This window comes from Haliotis asinina, chromosome 10 (assembly GCF_037392515.1).
Source record: "Haliotis asinina isolate JCU_RB_2024 chromosome 10, JCU_Hal_asi_v2, whole genome shotgun sequence".
NCBI lineage: Eukaryota > Metazoa > Mollusca > Gastropoda > Lepetellida > Haliotidae > Haliotis > Haliotis asinina.
In genome coordinates this window covers 38,771,798-38,792,230 of record NC_090289.1, presented here as the reverse complement: position 1 = coordinate 38,792,230, position 20,433 = coordinate 38,771,798, and the positions used below count along the sequence as shown (strand labels likewise).

The 20,433-nt window shown below is 39.5% G+C and overlaps 1 protein-coding gene across 3 annotated transcripts in view; it reads right to left on the bottom strand.

Annotated features, from left to right (window-relative positions):
- Positions 1-5,571: 5,571 nt before the first annotated feature.
- Positions 5,572-20,433, bottom strand: part of LOC137298306 (alsin-like) — a 76,672-nt gene continuing 61,810 nt past the window's right edge. For 2 of the 3 annotated variants that reach the window (XM_067830503.1, XM_067830505.1), the window contains 23 exons: positions 19,282-19,454; positions 18,853-19,018; positions 18,535-18,666; positions 18,268-18,396; positions 15,863-15,939; positions 15,420-15,486; positions 14,930-15,129; positions 14,159-14,224; positions 13,944-14,039; positions 12,960-13,126; positions 12,731-12,840; positions 12,017-12,094; positions 11,665-11,816; positions 10,895-11,068; positions 10,176-10,296; positions 9,587-9,744; positions 9,180-9,326; positions 8,219-8,506; positions 7,661-7,706; positions 7,356-7,417; positions 6,884-6,947; positions 6,133-6,315; positions 5,572-5,690 (listed from right to left, as the gene is read on the bottom strand). In XM_067830503.1, coding sequence (XP_067686604.1) covers positions 5,646-5,690; positions 6,133-6,315; positions 6,884-6,947; positions 7,356-7,417; positions 7,661-7,706; positions 8,219-8,506; positions 9,180-9,326; positions 9,587-9,744; positions 10,176-10,296; positions 10,895-11,068; positions 11,665-11,816; positions 12,017-12,094; positions 12,731-12,840; positions 12,960-13,126; positions 13,944-14,039; positions 14,159-14,224; positions 14,930-15,129; positions 15,420-15,486; positions 15,863-15,939; positions 18,268-18,396; positions 18,535-18,666; positions 18,853-19,018; positions 19,282-19,454 — 2,901 coding nt within the window. In that variant the 3' untranslated portion in view covers positions 5,572-5,645. The remainder of the gene's footprint in view (positions 5,691-6,132; positions 6,316-6,883; positions 6,948-7,355; positions 7,418-7,660; positions 7,707-8,218; positions 8,507-9,179; positions 9,327-9,586; positions 9,745-10,175; positions 10,297-10,894; positions 11,069-11,664; positions 11,817-12,016; positions 12,095-12,730; positions 12,841-12,959; positions 13,127-13,943; positions 14,040-14,158; positions 14,225-14,929; positions 15,130-15,419; positions 15,487-15,862; positions 15,940-18,267; positions 18,397-18,534; positions 18,667-18,852; positions 19,019-19,281; positions 19,455-20,433) is intronic. The other variant, XM_067830504.1, reaches the window with a different exon arrangement.

Sequence of the window (20,433 nt, the reverse complement as noted above, 5' to 3'; positions counted from 1 at the left end):
TTCTTCATTATAACACAGTATTGCAACACAAGTCTTGTGACTTGGTTGATTGAACACCTTCATATCCAAACCTCATTGCTGGTCTGACATGAATTTTAGAGTACAGACTTAATTACTTACAAAGCAACATCATACACATGAAATATTGCAGAATCTTGTGCTTTAAAAACCTGAAATACAGAAACAGAACCACAGATTCTGGCAAAAACTGCAGAACAGTCACCCCAAATCAGCCCTACCAGGGTTTTGCAAGTATATAACAACTACAGCTAGATCTATAATCTGAGCAATCTGTATAAAAGGTCTGACTGTCTACAAGGATCACTGTTCTCCAAACTCTCATTGAGCTACGTAGCATACCAGCATTATTACAGTCGGGGACACTTGAAATGGGCTTCACACATAGCACCCATGTGGGATTAAAACCTGGGTCTTCAGTGTACTCAACCAACGCTTAAACCACAGGCTACCCAAGCACCCCTTCCATTGCAGCCATGACAACACCACTGAAATCATGTCTGCTCACGCTGTATTCCTAAGAAAGCCTAATGCCACCAGTTATGTGGCATAAAATATTTTTTTCAGCAAAATTCTCATAGTTTCGATTTTTTTTGTCTGTATTTAAACAAAGCAAGAAGAAATTTTGCTGAAAAAGCATGTTATGCCCGAAAGTGGAAGCATTAGGCTTTTGTACATTAAAGGGGAAAATGTCATACAAAAGGTGACCTGTTCTTGCATATGGAAGTAAAATCAATACAGTTTAACAAGTTTGTTGGTAACATATTCAGCTGAATACACAATAAATGATATGTTCATTTTAAGTCATACAGTGGGCACAAACATAGCCTGCTTGGCAACTGGATCAGGATGATTAACTAAATGAGAAAAACATTTTGGTTGTGATATGGAAGATAACTATGCCTCAAGGTGGTCGTAGCACTAATATAGTCATTACCACCATCCACTGTTGTTGTTAATCCCCGTTTGATTCATACCCACATGTTGTTATCGCTTTATCCCTGTTCATGGATATAAGTCAGTTCTGTGCTGTATCACTCCACTCTTGCTTGACAATGGTATAAGGATCCATACCGAAACGTCGCATCATATGTAATAAAGAAGTTGTTATCCATAAAGAATCTTACTCTCTTATTACTCACCAGCTTCTAATAATGCCAATCAAACGAATCACTAAGATAGTCGTAAGTAATGTAAAGTATGGGAGTCACTACTGTTGTAGCGCTATTATCGCCTTGAAGAATGGGACCCTGGACTCAAACCACACCAAGGACTAAAATGTATAGAAATTCATTTGGTTTGGTAGAGGTTTTGGGGTAATGTTAGAAAATATACTAGTCTCTGACCCAAGCCAATTTTCTTAGGAGCAGATAATGACAATTACAAACATACTGCAATACACGTAGGAACACATGTTTCTTGGGTCAGAGACTTGCTCTTACTAAGGTTGACAGGTAGCATGTTTTCACACTATCATTTAGGTCAGTAATATTTACATACTTGATCAGGGCATACAGGTAAGTACAATATGTAGCATAGCAAATGTAAGAAAGACAAAAAGGTTAGTTGTCGGCATTTTCAACATGTCTTATAACATTCATACCAATATTACAAATCTGACCCTTCTATTGGTCAGGTCGGGTCTTATATTATTTTGTCCCTGTTGACATCACAAAAACATTGAGCTAACATTTGCCACATGTCATCACAGTAACACTGCATTATGTAAGTGATCACATCAACCACACAGTTTTGATGTCTCAACTACAAAACAAATAAAAATAATAATTTGAAAATGATAAAAATAAATATATCAATGTATATGCTACAACTAAGTAGATATGGTCAACACTTCTCCAGTCTGCTGTCTAGTATCTAAAAACATATCACAAGCACTAATATAAGACAGCATACCCATGAAGTAAATAAGCTTGGTTTTGTGCAAAAAATATATTATTTTATGTGTGTGTGTGTGTGTGTGTGAGTGTCTCTGTGTGTGTGTCTCTGTGTGTGTGTCTCTGTGTGTGTGTTGAATGTATGTAATGCATACACAGTATACCTGATGCTGAGAGAAAAATGACATCTGTGTGTGTGTGTGTGTGTGTGTGTGTGTGTGTGTGTGTGTGTGTGTGTGTGTGTGTGTGTGTGTGTGTGTGTGTGTGTGTGTGTGTGTGTGTGTGTGTGCGTGTGCGCACATACATACATAACAATTATTTTTGCATAAAACTGAAACATAAATATATATATCCCAGCTCTCCTCTAACATTGTAGAGGTCCATGTCTCTCTATATTGAAAGAGAAACATAGGCCTCTTTAATGTTACAGGAGGGCTGGGGACAGCTTTCACTGTGGTAAAACAATTGATAACATACTTTTATCTGTGAAATAATCTTTCTCAGATATGTCTTAATTTCAAAGAGAATATATATTGGACAAAAATAGTTAGGTACATTTTTAACTCATTAATGGTGATAAATGCATTTACTGACACACTGATAAGGTATCAATCATTAAAACACCCATATACCCTAACATATTTTGTCGAGTATATTAGAATATTCCATGCCTGCAGGAAGTGAGAAGTGATGTACAAGTTTACCCTAATGGACAAAGATCCCCTCTACGTAATTAACTAGTGTAAAAATACAAGTAATCATCTTATTGTGAAACTATGAGGTCCACCCTCAAGTAACCTTTTACTACATACCTATAGGTACATGTATTGTTAACATTCAATACTGACTAGAAAATTGAAAGACGGTTCCTTTCAGAACAGAGCATCATATCTAAACTTATGTTGGCAGCACTGTTTGTTCACTGAATGCAAAACTGATGTTTGTACAATTTTTAATAATCCCAACTTTGATAGATGCTGCTGCATTAAACTCAGCCTTGGACAGACTGAAGACTGCCATGTGAAGGTCCAGGTTCGATTCCCAACATGGTGTCACCTACCATGATATTACTGATATGTTGCGCAAGTGGCATCAAAGTCACACACAACCATACGGAAAACAATGGTTTGAACTGTGTTGCGTTCTCCATGGGCAATCCTAACATTAATGACATCTGCATTAACTGGGCCTCAGTGTGAGTCTGTCGTTCGTTCGTTCGTTCGTTAGGTTTATTACCACTATAAACAGTATTACACTTACATGTCATAGTGTTGAACCAGAATGAATTAAACCAGAAATGAAGATATCCAACTTGTACCACATTGCACAGGTGCAGGTAATCAAAAAACCTTAGTCAGGGTGAACCTGAGATTCAAGTTCTGAAGGCTGAAGCTCTACACACTGCATTGTAGACCCCAAGGCCACTGGTCCCTCCATGTCACTTACTGGATCATGAAGCCAAACCTGAACACCATTCAGTGATACATTGAACAAATAGAGAGGCATTACATTGTGGTTTGGTATTACATGGATGACACAAGAAGTTACTGTTAACACAAGTTGTATATATTAAAGCACTATAAACAGCTCCCAATCAAACCTGAAGCACACAAAATCAAATATCAACATTCCTGTGGCACTGAGAAATCACAGCACTATACAATGAGAGGTGGGGTGGTAGCCGAGTGGTGTAAGAATTTGGTTATCACACATAAAAACATGTTTGACTGAGGGATGGTGGTATAGCCAAGTGGTTTAAGCACTTACTCATAACACACGAGAACAGGTTCAACTCCCCACATAAGTGCAATGTGTCAGACCATTTAAGGGCCTAAGAAATAATGCACCGACCCGACAACTGACCCGTGTTAGCAGATTACTGGCACTTACCATTGTGACAAAGGGACCCAAGGTTGTCTGTGATTAATTGTGATCATGTGTGATGCATGGAATCAATTTATTCGTCATGTACTGCATGTGCACTAGCCTATATCTGTTCTCACTTTCACAAACTTTTTGCTGTGCTCATTGCAATGTACTGCCTTCTTCTCGTAAACACATTCTCTCAGCTGGTCGAATTTATCCTTGTTTGCCAGTAGTCGATGTAGCAATATTAGACCTACTCCCATACTACTGTCATATCACAGGAAGCCAGCTTTATTTAAGTCCAATGTGACACAGTGAGTGATATACATCACTTTGGTGGGTTCTAGCACTGGGTATACATTACAAGTGTCTAACTTGTACAAAATCTGGGATTCGAACCAAACAGTGGTCGATCTTGTCAGGTAGTGACACAAATAGACTTAGATCGCTGTTGTACCACCAGATAACCTCAGTATCTTATCGAATGTGTAGTTTGATGCTCATTGGTCTCGATTATTGGACTCGATTATTTACAGATAACCAGCATATAGATGGAATAACACTTAGTGTAGTGATAAACAACCAATCAACTACTATCCTATCACATCTGGACTTGGCAGAGATAGGTAATTGACCTTAACTTGCTAGATACATTAGACTGTGCTCTGGAAGCTGTCATTCATCCGTTAGGAAACAAGTATGGTTCTTATTGGGTAAAGCAGTAAATAGGGCAACTATATATCATACTACATTACTACAACTACCTCTACAACTACTTTGATCATTTTAAGTCTCTTAATAAAATTACTTTTCTATCTGTAATATCAGGTAGAGGTAAGATATACAATACAAAGAAATCACACTACACTTCAACAGTGCAGTGGTATGTACAGAAAGAAAAACTGGTCACTTAAAACTGCAACACCCACAATCTTGTGAACTACTTAAAGCTATCGGTGTGACCCTGTGTGACTTTGAAATATCAGCAGTAATGGATTAAGCGTTGCATTCATCAAGTATCTAATAAAGTTTTATTAATTACTATGCTTCTAAAGGTCAAGGCCATGGGAGACATGAATGAGTATTGCCTAAATGCTGCATCAGCAATTTTGCAGCTATTTGTGGCGATATGGCATGCACACTGGAGTAAAGATGTGACTATCTATTTAAGTTACAGAAACATGAATGGATAAGTTCTTTTGGCAGATGATAAGACAATGGCAGCATCAATAGAAACCGTCCGGGTATGATGACAAACTAGGTCAGCCAGCTCAGAGGTACCATCCAGGAGAACCAAGCCCATGTACAAATATACATACATAGAAAATATGTAGTCCAAGTCCTTAACACATGTAGGACAAGCTTGAGGTATAAAGGACCAAGTCTACTGCAGAATTCCACTTTGGAGCAATGTGATTGGTTCTCATGATCAAGTCAAGAAACAGCTATCTCTTCCTTTCTGTCTTTACTTGAGTACAAGTACAGCATATGACAACCATACAATCACTGATGCCTTACACAAATAAACTATTGACAGTCAATGTACAGTGAAGACGTTAATAAATTTTGTTTATTTTAACAATAAAATGCCTCCCATGATTTTTGTTAAGAATATGCAGGTGAGAAGTCCTAAGTAATTTAATATGGCCAAACAAGGTTTTACACCCTGAGATAACCATATAACTCTGATGATGTGACGCAGACACAGACTTGTTTGTACTGGATACAGGCAGCCAGAGACTCTGTCATCAGGCATTGTATTGCATAATCACAGCATGGAATATGTAGGCTGGTGTGACAGCACCGAAATTTCTATGAGGCCTGGGGTGTGATAATGAATTTAGCACACGTCTACTGCAAACAGCGTCAGTGGTGCGGCATTTTTTCATTTTGAATTTGGAAGTAGCATGCCTGGAACAAAGAGATAAAAACAAGCATCTTTAAATGGCAGAGTGTAGACAGGCTCAAAGTCATTAATATTAACATCTCTTTCTTAAATGATACTTTAAACAAATTACTAACTTAAATAAGTATACATCATGCCACAAATGAACAACACCTCATTTTACACTTACATCATTATATATCATAACATATTAAGATATGAGTAAAAGGAAACCACTTTATTTTCCTGGATGAAATTATGAACTTTTATATTCCACCCAGTGTACTCCATTTGTGAGGATTGACTAAAAGAAAAATGGAGAATCACAATGTGCAACCGTGATAAATTGATAAGCATCATTATATCCTATTTTTTATACAGCTGTTCTATAACTGTCCTATTGTCCAATGTTTAACAACATCATTGCTGCAGTTTCTGAGAACAATACAACCATAGTCTCATCCTGACCTTGAGTGTGGTGGACATGAGGCCCAGTTCTCCATACTCCATGTGGTGTTCTATGAGATCATCTATCATATGGATCTCTGCACCAAGATGGCGGATCTTGGACCGAACAACAACAAACTGGAAGATGGGGAAGAGGTCGTCCATGCACCACATGTGATCCTCACTGAGGGATGACTGGACAGTCTGGAGCACACAGATGGTTCTTATTGGTTAATACTGCAGTTCCATCTCAAGTTCTCTGATGAATCACATGTTTAAATCAACATATATCCTGTCTCACAGTCCCTGAAACACATTATTTTCCCTACAGTCTAGCCCTCCCAGCAAAGCCAAAGCAAGTCTAGATTTCCTCAGGTTCTGAATCTCTTGTCTCTTGTCTTCCTTTTCAATTTAAACGGGTTATTTGTTACTATCAACATTATGTATTGTCACAGACTAAGCGTTAGTGTAGTCGACACACTGGACAGATTCAATTGCAGTAACCACTTACCAGCCCATCAGCCATTTATCATAAAGTTCCTTGAACTTTTAAGCAACTAGTAACCAAATATCAGTTACTTTTAACCAGGATCTATGGCCACGTATTACACAACCAATATGTAGCTATAGAACCCTCTTAAAAGTAACTGATATTTGGTTACTTTTAAGCAGGAGCAAAAGCTAGGTATTAGACAACCAATAGATACAACCATGTTTTTCTGAATCCAAGACCTCTCAAGATGAGCTGAGTTTTTAAGGAAAAGTTTGTTACCGATGTGATCTCCAGGAATGTCTTCTCCAGAACCTTCAGTTTCTCAATGGGGCTGAATGCTGTGCTGGAAACAGATGAAACAACTTTATTATCTTCACAGGAAGAGTACTGCAGGGGAAGTAACTCCGTACAGAATAATCCAGCAATAGGGCAAAGGTCTGTAAATAATCCAATCTGGACCAGACAATCCTGTGATCAATAGCATACATAGAAGGATTCAGGGCGAGCTGCAGGGGTGTGCATTATATACAACATACAAATATAAGAAAGGTTTGCCTGAAGGCTTTGTCAGAAACCTGGGATCTGACTGGCTGAGGTGGCACCTGACACAATCTCCCTTGTTTGGGTTGACATGCAGTGACGTATATGGAGGAAAGGATCTGATTTTAATGAGATTTTGTTGTATGTTACACTGTACACTTTTGTACAACAGCACCTACGCTGCCTGCTAAACGTTACATGAAGTTTCTACCTCAGTTGCTGAAGAGTGTCCACGGCAGACGCATAGCAGAAGTCTCTCAACTGGGACAGCTTCTGCAACACAGTCATTTCTTGTTACAAATTACGTCAGAACTAAAAGCATCAGATTTGTTTTCAATGACTTTCTGCTTTTCTAGCTTACCACCACATTCACGTTCATTGTAAATAGAACATTTTCTCATATTTGACATATGTTACCATTTTCGAGCTTACCACTACATTCACGTTCATTGTAAATAAAACATTTCTCATATTTGACATATGTTAACAAAATGTTATGTAATTTGCATAACCAACCTGTCCTTTATCATGGAAGAGTTCCTCATCTATCAACCAGAACTTCCTGGATTAGAGAAACAAACATGGATGTCAACCCCCTCCACTTCACTGACTTGAGAGCATTTAATTTCAATAGTGTCTGTGTGCAGAATAGGTACTTATGAAGCTGAACCATTTTTATACATCACAATTAAAGATACATTCATTTGGAAAGTATCAAAAACATGAAGATTCAAATGTTTATGAGTTGTAAGTGACACAACTTCAGTATTGTTTGAATAGACGTGTAAGTGTCCAGGAAATCAGAAAATGGTAATCTGATATTTCAATTGCGAGTAAGTGGTTGCAGTAAGTGAGTTTAGTTTATCACTGCTTTTAGCAATATTCTAGTAATATCACAGTGGTACAGGAGAAATGGACTTCACACATTGTACCCATGTGGGGAATCAAACCCAGGTCTGCAGCCTGATGAGTGAGTGCTTTAACCACTACGCTACCCCACCTCCCCTAATCGGTTTAAAATCAGCTAAAATGTGTATCTGTTACTACAGCTGCCGTATCAACAAGGGATCTCACTGTTCTATCCCAAGGTAGGCCATAAGAGCCATGTCTCCTTGTCTGTTGAGTTTCAGCACCCTCTCCCAGTATTTCTCATCATCCTTGTCATTGTACAAGGCATACAGGTCGAACAGAGGTGGATAGATCTTGGGCAGCAACAAGGGATACAGCAGGCCAGCTGCTGTCATTATCTCACTGGAATATACAGGTAATATAACGTGACTACAGGTGTACAGGTCAAACAGAGGCACGAAGATCTTGGGCAGCAACAAGGGGTACAGCAGGCCAGCTGCTGTCATTATCTCACTGGAATATACAGGTAATATTAAGTGACTACAGGTGTATAGGTAAAACACAGGAACCACAGCCACATATTTCATATTTGTGATAACACTTTCTTAGTAAAGTACAGATTCTAGTACTTTTGGTGCATTATATCTGGGACTTGAATCCATACTTTCATTTCGAAGCACCAAATTGCCAGCATGTAAGGTCAACTCAGCTTTTACAAACATGGAAGTCTGACAACAACTGGTAGTCTAGATCACATATTCTGAAAAGTGTAAATTGGCTTGGCTCCAAATGGCTGACAGCTACAAATACAACATGCCACGTAGAAAGCTGTCAAAAGTAACAAATGTTTCCATGTCAAACTGGCATTCTGTATTCATGGAATTCATAGGTAATATTAATGTGACTACACATGTACAGATCAAACAGAGGTCGACTGACAAGATATGATGTGACTTCAGGATACCCATCTCCTATTCTGCAAAATTCTGTGACTTGAATGCTGTTTTCAGGCAACATGTCAAATCAGACGATATAAAAATCTTACATTAAATTAATCAAGACATTGGGCAGACTGCTATGATCTCTGTAGATGTTGTTTTCTTCTTTATCATTTATCATAATTCGTTGCTATGGTGTGGTACTTCTGTTCACCTGACAACGGTTACCATGGTGTTGCCATGCCTACCTGATACTCTCCTCCTCCATCTGCCTGGTTGGTTGCTGGAAAAACTTCTGGGCCTCTTCTGTTGTCTTGGGCAGGCCATCTCTACTCGACATCTCCCGAAATATCAGAATTGGGCCACCATTTAGAGGCAGATCGGGAAACAGGATTCTACACACAAAAGTCACAGTTTAACGTGGCTGCCATGAATCATTTTAGTAAACATGAATGATGAAGTATCATCAATACAGAGATGGTTGCGACAAAGCAAAATTTCAGATCTTTAAACCTGAGATAATGCAAGTGTTTACCACTCGGGACGAATACTATCATCAAAAATCACAGTGTGTCATTTTTCTTGCACTACTGTGTGACAGATGAAAGAGTCCTCTGTGTCTCCATTAACAAAAACACTGTAAAGACTTTCGTACCGTACAACACTATAAATGCGCTGGACATATGACTTGACCTCCTCAATGGCATGATGCAGGAGACGAGGATGGGCTCCAACACCGATGTATGCAGCACGGAACACATCCACCAGATTCTCCATCAGCTTGCCCAGAGGGTGGAATGTTGTGTCAAAGGCCTGAAATACACGAGTCACATAACGACTTAGAGATTTAATGCTATTTTGAACAGTACTACATCCTCATCAAGAGATGTCTGGCACAGGAATGAGTACAGTAATCACACACAAAATCATCCATCTCATAGATGGACATTTTAAGCATGCAGTGTGAAAACCTATCTTCTGTTTTGATATCAGTCTTTGTCCTTTGAGTAAAAGAAGCTGTTCCACAACGTTTTCACAATTGTGGAATAAGAAAAGCTAAAAGCAATGTTGCTTCACTATTCACTCAGAGATACACATCAAAATTAGATTTTTTGGAATTTATTGGTTTCCACTCATGACACACTATTTGGCAGTTGAATTCTATTTTAAACAAAAGGCTTATTTAACCCATAGCTTTTCATCATTGTGTAACAAAGTGTGTAAAAGAATGAGCAGTCTAGTACCTTCTGTAGGTACTCTTTGATTTGGTGGTAGTTCTCCATGGTCAGGTTACCAGTGTTGTGGACAGGGATGGTCTCCAGACTCTCCAGACTGATGCTCTGGTGCCGGAGTTTGTGAGGGGAACTGGAAACACAACAAACAACACTGAACACATGGACATGTGCTTTCACAATACACATGTTTGTATCATAGATTGAACACATACATTTAATACACACATTTCGGGGGAATGATGTCCCATGTACAGCCTAATTTACAGTGTAATATTGTATCTGATAATCACAGAAAATCTCATAAACTTTCATCATATGGATATTCTTCTCCAGTTGGATATTGCTAACTAATTCTCCAGCAAGACATTACCTGTATTTGCTGCTTCTCTAGTCAGATACTGACTGAATTTACCACTTCTTCTGTGTGATATTGTCTGTATTTACTTCTCTAGTCAGATACTGACTATATTTACCACTTCTTCTGTGTGATATTGCCTGTATTTACCACTTCACCAGTGAGACATGATCTGTTCTTACCACTTCTCCATGAAGTATTGCCTGTATTTACCATGTCTCCAGTGAGATATTGTGCGTATATACCATTTCTCCAGTGAGATACTGTCTGTATTTACCACTTCGCCACTGAGATACTGCCTGTATTTACCATTTCTCCTGTGAGATACTGCCAGTATTTACCACTTCTCCAGTGAGATATGGCCGGCACTTACCACTTCTCCATCTCCTTCAAGTGCTTCCTGCCAGAGTTGAGGATGACAGCCACACTCTCCCACGCCTTGTCAGAGTTGGACTTGCCATCTCCTTTGTAACCCAGCAACGAGCAGCAGTGGCGGAAAATATCTGCCCATTTGTGTTCAGCAGGCACTGACAGTTTGCCATACACACTGCAACATAACAGTATCTTGTAGCGATTATGCTATATACAAGTGAGTGAGTGAGTGAGAGAGGTAGATAGAGGTAGAGAGAGAGAGATATAGAGGTAGAGAGAGAAAGAGAGAGGTAGAGAGAGAGAGATCAAGAGAGAAAGAGAGAGGCATTGTATGTCAGAGACATACATCTGACTTAAAGTTTTATATATAATGAATCAACTCTACATAATCAACCCCTAACATAAGTATGAGTTAAACGTTTTTCAATCGACTACCAGTATCTCTATCAAGTCTTTCAGACCTCGCTTCCTTCATGACAAATGCACCCCTTCATTACAATGTCCGTCTTAAGAGAGACTGTCATGGTGATGTTGACAAAGCTCTGATGGTCCCAGGGTATTTATCATGAGAGAGTGAGTAATTGAGCAGTTTTATGCTGCTTCTAGCAATATTCCAGCAATATCTCTGCAAAGAGACACCAGAAAAGAGCTTCACACGTAGTACTCACGTAGGGAATCCAACCCTGGTCTTCAGCATAATGAACCTTTAGGCGACCACACTGATCGTTATCTCTTTATCATAATGAAGGAAATTTAGTCCTAGATGCTTACTTTGACTTAATCCCAAGTAGGTGTGAGGATCTCCTCTCAACATGCAGGGGACTTGTGGCCTTGACGAAGGTTCCATTAAACTTAAGGTCTTCATTCCAGGAACCGTTGAAGTAACCCTCCAGTTTGTCCCCTGTTGGAAGTGTCAATGTACCCTAGAAAGAAACCAGATTCAAATCGTTCCAAAGCCATGTTTGAAATCATAATATGCAGGTCTAAAAATCAAATCAAGGATAAATTGGACTTTTGATAAGAAATGATGTCAAAAGTTATAAGTTTAATGTTCAATCAGTCAAAACAATCTTTCTCGTCTATGTTGAGGTGATGTGTTTTCCCATCTGCATGCTATACTCACATTGCCCTGTAACTGTGTGATTCCAGCAAACTGACCCTCATAGCAGCTGTTGTCCTCAGTCAGCATCAGACCAAACCCCTGAAACATGTCAGTAGATCAACACATCAGAGTGAGTATGGTCTTATGTCAACAGATCAACACATCAGAGTGAGTATGGTCTTATGTCAACAGATCAACACATCAGAGTGAGTATGGTCTTCTGTCTCTTTCAGCAATATTCCAGCAATACCATGGCAGGGAACACAAGAAATGGGCTTTACATATTGTATCCATGTGTGGAATCAAACATTGATCTTCGGTGTGATGACTAGGCTAACCATCGCTGCAAAAGCATTCCCTGCAATGGTGAAAGCAACTGGTTTTCTTCACTCTGTAGGAGAATGGGTTTTTCTTTAGGAGTAAATGTTATTTTTCACATTATCATCTATTGGGTTTGTAATGTAAATTTAACGGGAAGTTTTACGTAGCAATTTTTGGAGGTAAGTGATTTCTTTAGAGGTTGTTTGCAGTGTATAAAATTCCACTTCCTACTTACATTTTGGCTTCAAAATTCCGTTAGGAATATTCTTACAGTTTGCAGCCATGCCATACTCGGATTGCCGTGGCCCAGTGTGTTTTCTGTTTGCATTCCAAGTGGGGATCGAATCTGGGTCTTCGGAGTAAAACTTTAACTACAAGGCTACCCAATACCTGGCATGTCATGGAGACACTCACAGTTAGCTTATTTGCTGAGAAGGTTCCCTCGAAGTACATTCCATCCAGGGTGACGACGATGCCCTTGCCGTGCCGCACGTCATCATTCCACATGCCCATGTACTTCTCACCTGGCAGCAAGATACCATTGTGGTAAAATAATTCTAATTAATATTTCCTTCACAATTTTAACAATCATAAACATATCTAATCTGCAACAGAAAAAGAACTTGAAAGGAGCCACTCTCACCTCTAAGAATATCATCCTGTACACCGTAGCCATGGCGTTTGTCTGCCAGCCATTCTCCGATGTGGATGCTGGCATTGCTTGACATGTGGCGACCTTGGCGGTATGTACCATGACCAAACTTCTGGCCATCCTTGAAATATCCCTCGTAGCAGTCGCCATTTGTATACCTGTGTGAAGAATTAGCATAATTTCTGCTAGGAAATCTGACTGAGTATTACAATTTCTTCCTGCTGCTCATTAACTAGTTCCATTGTTGACACTATGTTCCAAGTAAAGCGAGTGAGTGGGCGAGTTTAGTTTTATGTCACACTCAGCAATATTCCAGCTATATGGCGGCGGTCTGTAAATAATCGAGTCTGGACCAGACAATCCAGTGATCAACAACATGATCATCGATCTGCACAATTGGGAACCGATGACATGTGTCAACCAAGACAGCAAGCCTGACCACCCGATCCCATTCGTCGCCTCTTACGACAAGCACAGTCGCTTTTTATGGCAAGCATGGGTTGCTGAAGGCCTATTCTACCTGGGACCTTCATGGGTCTCCAAGTAAAGTCTTGGCACAGTTTGGCATTGTTACAATCAAACGAAGATGACATTCTCCATTGCTATGTGTAATACTATATTCATGGGGGTGATGGGGTAGCGTAGTGGTTAAAGTGTTTGCTCATCATGCCAAAGTGCCGGGTTTGATTCCCCACATGTGTGAAGCCCATTTCTGGTGTCCACCGCCATGATATAATAGCTTGAATATTGACAAAAGTGGCATAAAATTAATCTCACTCAGTCAGCAGTGATATAAGGGTGAATTCTTTTATGAATGACAGATAATCCTTCATGCAAAATTGTGAATTTGTGCTGCTATTTTTCTTCTGAGAAAATTAAGAAAATACCTAATGTTCTCAATCATCAGCTGAGTCTGTCTATCTCTTGACAGTATGACTTCATATAAATATATATTTCTGCAGGTCAGGGACAAACCTGATGCTTCCATAACCATTGAGTTTGCCATCCTTCCATTCCCCTTCCATGCACACAGTGGAATTGTTCCCTTTTGGTATGGTCATCACTCCATGTCTGAAACAAGGCACATGTTGTAACATGGTTCTGACTATGTCATATATGGTTTAATGCTATTTTACTTTTAACTATTTTCTATGAAACAATCAGTGATGAATTCAAGATGGCCTCCTCACCCATGCTGGAGTCCTTGTTTGAACATGCCGATGTACGTCCGTCCATCGTTCCATTTCAGCTCCCCGCTGCAGGAAGGCAAACACTTATTAAAGGCTAAACATGGTGATGCTCCATCATGAGGAACATTCAGTACTGGCTGAAAACAGGGATGTTCCCTTGTGGGAAACACTCACTACTGGCTATCGCAATAGTCTATAGGTATAGATATGACCAAACCATACTAAAATGAATTTAAGAAAAAACAACAAAAAATAACAAAAAATGAAAACAAATAAAAAATATCTAGCAATAGAAGATGTTTAACTTAAATTGTAAATATATATCCTGAATATACAGAAGTGTTTTTGTGCAAATTCAGTATATGTGCACCTTTTGCACGTGCTATGACTTGATCCCTAACTCCTGTTACCTTTTGGTTTCTTTCTCTTGACTACCTTCAAAGTTCTTTGAATCAAATTTTACATCGCTCTCAACAATGCTAACATTACTTTTCTCCACCATTTTGATGAAACTTCTCACCAGTCGACGATGTGTAAGGGAGATAATTCTAAAATAGTTTATAAAGGGAGATAACACTTTTGTGAAAATAATATTGTCCTGGGTTCGTTTCAAAAAGCTCTTATAGGCCTAAGATCTCATAACTTTTCTTGTAGCATTCATACTCCCTATACTGTAACAAAGAAAGTATGAATGCTATGAGAAAAGTTATGAGATCTTAGGCGTACGAGAGCTCTGTGAAACAGGACCCTGAATATTCCAATCTGGCTTACTATCCATGCAGTTTGCCATTCAACCATGACCCTGAGTAAGTTGCATCTTTAAACACTCCATTCTTGACGAAGGAGTACTTGGCATGTCGGATAAGGGGCGGAGTCAGGCGCTCAACGCTGCCCCGCCTTCCTGAGGGTGAAGACTTCTGATTGGACAGAACTTTGTTGATTGCCGAATTCAAGGCCATCACCCATTCAGCCTGCGAATAAAATAACAGATGGTGACAATTTAAGAGATTTAAAATGCATATTTTGCACACAGATAAAATACAGTAAGACTTTCCAATGTACTATTCAATGGTCATATTTAATTCAATAGGACTGTTTAAATGATACCTGATATAATAAAGGTACGTGTTATGAGATGTCTCCTGTGGAATGTGACTAGAGCACTACTTGAAACAAACTCATCATAGTCAAGAGGTCCAAGGTATTTATCCCAAAGCAATGAAGAAATGACACACTAGATAATGAAAGTTGCTCATCTCACCTTCTCAGCAGGTGAAGCAGCAATGAGGTCCACGGTGTCCTCAGGTGAGGTCACAATAATGCCAACCCTGGAAGTAATCATTATAAACCTTGCTAACCCAAAACTATAAGCATGTTCAGTTTTCAAAACAATTCTGCTTTCAACTCTTCCTCCTTTAACCATTGACAAGTCACTCATTTATTATTCAGTATATGACACAGGTTACTGATTATCACCTGCGCTGTTTCTCATGGGGTTTTTTTCTAAAATGGCTTTGCCTACATGATGTCAGGTCTTAGCCTTTTGAGGAAACAAACCATTAGCAGTTTCAAGTTAATTCCCTGAATGGTAAAAACTATCCATGTTTACTTGTTCTGGGTGACTCCAAAACCTGATGCTTAATGTAAACTACATCAGCAATGATCAAATTAGAAACAAGGCATGTACAGGAAGCCATCACTCACTGTTGTGCTGAGTCAGACTCTGATGGAGGCACCTCCACCCACACCGTCTCCAGGGGCAACACCTGATTCAGGTTGTACTGCAAACAAACATCCTCAACTTAGGACTACACAAAATCTGCTGCATAACAGAAATTAATTAGTCACATGTTTTGATTTTTTCATATTTATTTCACTCAATAATTGTACTTAAGCATAATCATATAGTATATACAAATATATTCATCTAATGGCTAGTCTGCAAATATTTCTTTGTATCTTGGGAGAGTTTCAAAGCCATTATCAGCCAGTGCCTGAGCATTGTAGAGAGACATTCTGTCGCCGATATCATCCTGATGACTAACATACTTCAATATCATCAGGTTGGGTATATTGATGTCACTGGGACAATGAGCATGGAATACAGCAATTATCTGACAATACCTCAGTGTGGTATGTAGCAACTATCTGACAATACCTCAGGTGTGGTATGTAGCAATTATCTACCAGTACCTCAGTGTGGTATGTAGCAATTATCTACCAGTACCTCAGTGTGGTATGTAGCAACTATCTACCAGTACCTCAGCATGGTATGTAGCAATTACCTGCCAATACCTCAGCATGGTATGTAGCAATTACCTGCCAATACCTCAGCATGGTATGTAGCAATTACCATCCAATACCTCAGCATGGTATGTAGCAATTACCTGCCAATACCTCAGCATGGTATGTAGCAATTACCGTCCAATACCTCAGCATGGTATGTAGCAATTACCGTCCAATACCTCAGCATGGTATGTAGCAATTACCGTCCAATACCTCAGCATGGTATGTAGCAATTATCTACCAGTATCTGAGCATGGTTAATAGCAAGTTATATAGCAGTTACCTACTAGTACTTGAGCATAGTATACATAGCTATTTGCTAACAGTACTGGAGCATGGTATATAGCAAATATCTACCAGTACTGGAGGATGGTATATAGCAATTATCTACCAGTACTGGAGCATGGTATATAGCAAATATCTACCAGTACTGGAGCATGGTATATAGCAAATGTCTATCAGTACTGGAGCATGGTATATAGCAAATATCTACCAGTACTGGAGCATGGTATATAGCAAATATCTACCAGTACTGGAGCATGGTATATAGCAATTATCTACCAGTACTGGAGCATGGTATATAGCAATTATCTACCAGTACCTCAGTGTGGTATGTAGCAATTATCTATCAGTACCTCAGTGTGGTATGTAGCAATTATCTACCAGTACCTCAGTGTGGTATGTAGCAATTATCTACCAATACCTCAGCATGGTATGTAGCAATTACCGTCCAATACCTCAGCATGGTATGTAGCAATTACCGTCCAATACCTCAGCATGGTATGTAGCAATTACCCACCAGTATTTTGCATAATATATAGCAATTATCTACAAGTATCTGAGCATGGTTAATAGCAAGTTATATAGCAGTTACCTACTAGTACTTGAGCATAGTATACATAGCTATTTGCTAACAGTACTGGAGCATGGTATATAGCAAATATCTACCAGTACTGGAGGATGGTATATAGCAATTATCTACCAGTACTGGAGCATGGTATATAGCAAATATCTACCAGTACTGGAGCATGGTATATAGCAATTATCTACCAGTACTGGAGCATGGTATATAGCAATTATCTACCAGTACCTCAGTGTGGTATGTTGCAATTATCTATCAGTACCTCAGTGTGGTATGTAGCAATTATCTACCAGTACCTCAGTGTGGTATGTAGCAATTATCTACCAATACCTCAGTGTGGTATGTAGCAATTACCTGCCAATACCTCAGCATGGTATGTAGCAATTACCATCCAATACCTCAGCATGGTATGTAGCAATTACCGTCCAATACCTCAGCATGGTATGTAGCAATTACCCACCAGTATTTTGCATAATATATAGCAATTATCTACCAGTATCTGAGCATGGTTAATAGCAAGTTATATAGCAGTTACCTACTAGTACTTGAGCATAGTATACATAGCTATTTGCTAACAGTATTTGAGCATGGTATATAGCAAATATCTACCAGTACTGGAGGATGGTATATAGCAATTATCTACCAGTACTGGAGCATGGTATATAGCAAATATCTACCAGTACTGGAGCATGGTATATAGCAAATATCTACCAGTACTGGAGCATGGTATATAGCAAATATCTACCAGTACTGGAGCATGGTATATAGCAATTATCTACCAGTATCGAAGCATGTTTAATACAAGTTTTTTACCAGTACCCGAGCATGGCATATAGCAATTATCTACCATTACTTGGGCATGGTATAAACCAATTACCTACCAGTACCAGAGCATTATCTAACAGTGCCTAATCTGGATACAATACCTGTGTGGGGCATAAAAGTGATTATTGACTAGTACCTGGACATGGACAAAGATGTCATTAAAGAGGAGCAGAAGGTGAGAGGAAAAGCGTCCAGCACTGGGGATGGACACTGGGTGATTCTTGCTATCCCGGAGCAGGCGACGACTGGGGATCCGAAGAGTGTCCTGCCAAAAAACAACAACAGAAGCTTACCAAAATTATCACAAAACAAAGTATGTACTCCTATTGGGTATTTTCAGATAACACTGATATGTAAAAGAGTGTAATGAGGTCCAACGTCAGCAATCTGGTTCCACACTTACTGCTAATTTCTGGTTACATCCTTCCCAGAATGCCTTGGTCTGGTCTGCGATGACAATCTCATTCAAAGTGGTCATTTTGAGGCTTTCCCAGTTTAACACAGATTTCTTCAGCAGTTTGTGTGCCACAGAATCCTAGAAATAGACAAAGCGTCATGAGGTAATGCTAGAAGGAGTCTGTGAGTTTGGAAAGTCTGATGTACTTGCTGTAGGGATTTTGTGCTTTTGGAGAGTGACATACCTGTTGGATGGAGTCTGTGAGTTTGGAGAATCTAACATACCTGTTGGACAGAATATGTGAGTTTGGAGTGTCTGACATACCTGTACAAGGGAATCTGTGAGTTTGGAGAGGTGTCGACAGAAGTCCTTCAGTCTCTGCAGGGGAAACATCATGACCTTGCGGCAGTTGATTGCCCAGAGAGACTTGTCCACCTTCTTCTCCAGGATCAAGTCTGGGAACTTGCCCTGAATCTTCTCAAAAAAGGCACTGCAGACAGGAAATAAATAACACATCACGTAGGTCTGAGGTTAAGCATAGTGTTCTGAGAATTTCAGTTAGTGTTACAGTTACTTCACATTCATGTGATGATATCTGACGTCATACTTCTCACCACTAAAGTTGATTGACAGCTTTTTTCCCTATTATATAATTTTATATTTTATTCATTAAAGTAGTTCTTAATCTGTTTAATGAAATAAACCTCTGAAGCAAAGTCAGATGTCCTAAATACTGTAAAGATTTGAACAAACCTTCCGTTTTTTGCACAGTATTCAAACCCTCCAATAGCAATGAAGTCTGCAAGGAATCGTGAGTATTTTTGCGTCATGTCGATTGGTTCACTGTAATTCTTGAACTGGCTGGCATCAGTGAGTTTTAGCCCTTCACGTATCATCACCGTCATCTCCCCTATCTGCTCTCCAACCTGCACAGACACAACATATGTCCTTCAGTTGAAGGGCGGTGGTGTGGTCTAGTGGTTCAAGTAATCATTTAGCAGGCTGAAGACATGCATTTGTATGCAAAATACAAAAATACCAGCACACCATACAAAGACTGCTCTGCACAGAAAGACTAAGGGCTGATAATAGACCAGGTCACCCTTTCTCCTTTAAAACACTGAGGTTACGTCATTGCCCTTGCTTTATGCTGTGTTGCTCATGGGATTGAAAATAAAAAATATTCTTGTGCTCTACAAAGAGTGAGTGAGGGTGTAAATATGTAATTTTCTGAATAAAATTGATATTTTATACTTATCCTGACTCATGCTAATTGCTTATCTCCTCCTCCCTGGTGAAGGTAGTGGAACATCTGAAATCCCTTGAAGTTCTCTTCTAGAAAGAAGCGGACGTAAAATACGCTCACCCATGTGTAGCTTCCCTTTTCCCGCGCCAAAGCCACGTGACCGGCCATGCTTGTTACTCTCTCCTTGTATATCGCCTGACACGCGAATATAGGAATTCAGCATGAATGAGCGGGGCGGCTGGGAGGGCTTTAGTCATGAGTCAGGATAAGTATAAAATATCAGTTTCATTCAGAAAATTACACATTTTTCCTTATCCTGACTCATGCTAACTGCTTACAGAATCCGACGGAAACGGCGGTGGGTCAGGCAGTGGACGCTGGATTCTGCTGGCTTCTCCAAACGATTTCTGCGATGATTTCGAAGAAGATGATTTCAACTTTGATGACCTAGACTTCTTCGGTTGAGACAGCCCTGCTTCTGAGGAAGATCTCTTCTGATATACAGGGGACGACACGCCAGACCCCAGACATAGCCCCAGTGAAACACCAGGCATTTCACTGGAATGAATCTCAGACAGACGTAATTAACAAATTACCCGAATTTAAATCACTTGTTTTAGATGTAACCAATGCAAGCCGACATTGCTTGTCCCCAGCAC